Raw genomic sequence first — 513 nt, forward strand, 5'->3', positions numbered from 1 at the left:
TCCCATCATCACCTTCAATGCAACTATGAGGAGAAGTGTTGATCACACTCAAGAAGTCATCTTCCAGTTGCCACTGCCACGTGGCGGTGTCGAACACCTCAGCATCATTCTCAAAGTGACCTTGCGCCCACGTAGGATAACCGCCGATGACGTGGAATTTACCTTTGTGAAATACAACCTTACATTCGTCTCTCTCCATGACCATGTCAGGAAGTGTAATCCACTCGTCTTTAACGACGTCGTATGAGAGCGCCGATTTCATCGCATTCTTTTCGTCGTCGTGGCCACCGGCGACGACGATCATTCTATCGGAATCCGATGCACATCCGAAGAACGACCTCTGCTGACCTGGCATATCCGCCCCACGACGCCATGACCCGGATATGAAATTGTAAATGAAAACACAATCCATAACCCGCCAAGTATCCGGATCACACCCGCCAATCACTACTAAATCCGACCCGACTCCAACAATCCGGCAAAACCTCGGCAATCCATCAATCAACTCCGGTA

The 513-nt window shown here is 49.9% G+C and overlaps 1 protein-coding gene across 1 annotated transcript; it reads right to left on the minus strand.

The window, feature by feature from the left end:
• Positions 1-4: 4 nt before the first annotated feature.
• Positions 5-508, minus strand: LOC102597638 (F-box/kelch-repeat protein At1g80440-like; the record flags this gene model as incomplete). The annotated part of the gene is made up of 1 exon (XM_006368087.1): positions 5-508. A coding segment is annotated over one exon (504 nt), but the record flags the coding sequence as incomplete, so codon positions are not given.
• Positions 509-513: the final 5 nt, after the last annotated feature.

This window comes from Solanum tuberosum, unplaced genomic scaffold, assembly GCF_000226075.1.
Source record: "Solanum tuberosum cultivar DM 1-3 516 R44 unplaced genomic scaffold, SolTub_3.0 contig04101, whole genome shotgun sequence".
NCBI classification, from domain to species: Eukaryota; Viridiplantae; Streptophyta; class Magnoliopsida; order Solanales; family Solanaceae; genus Solanum; species Solanum tuberosum.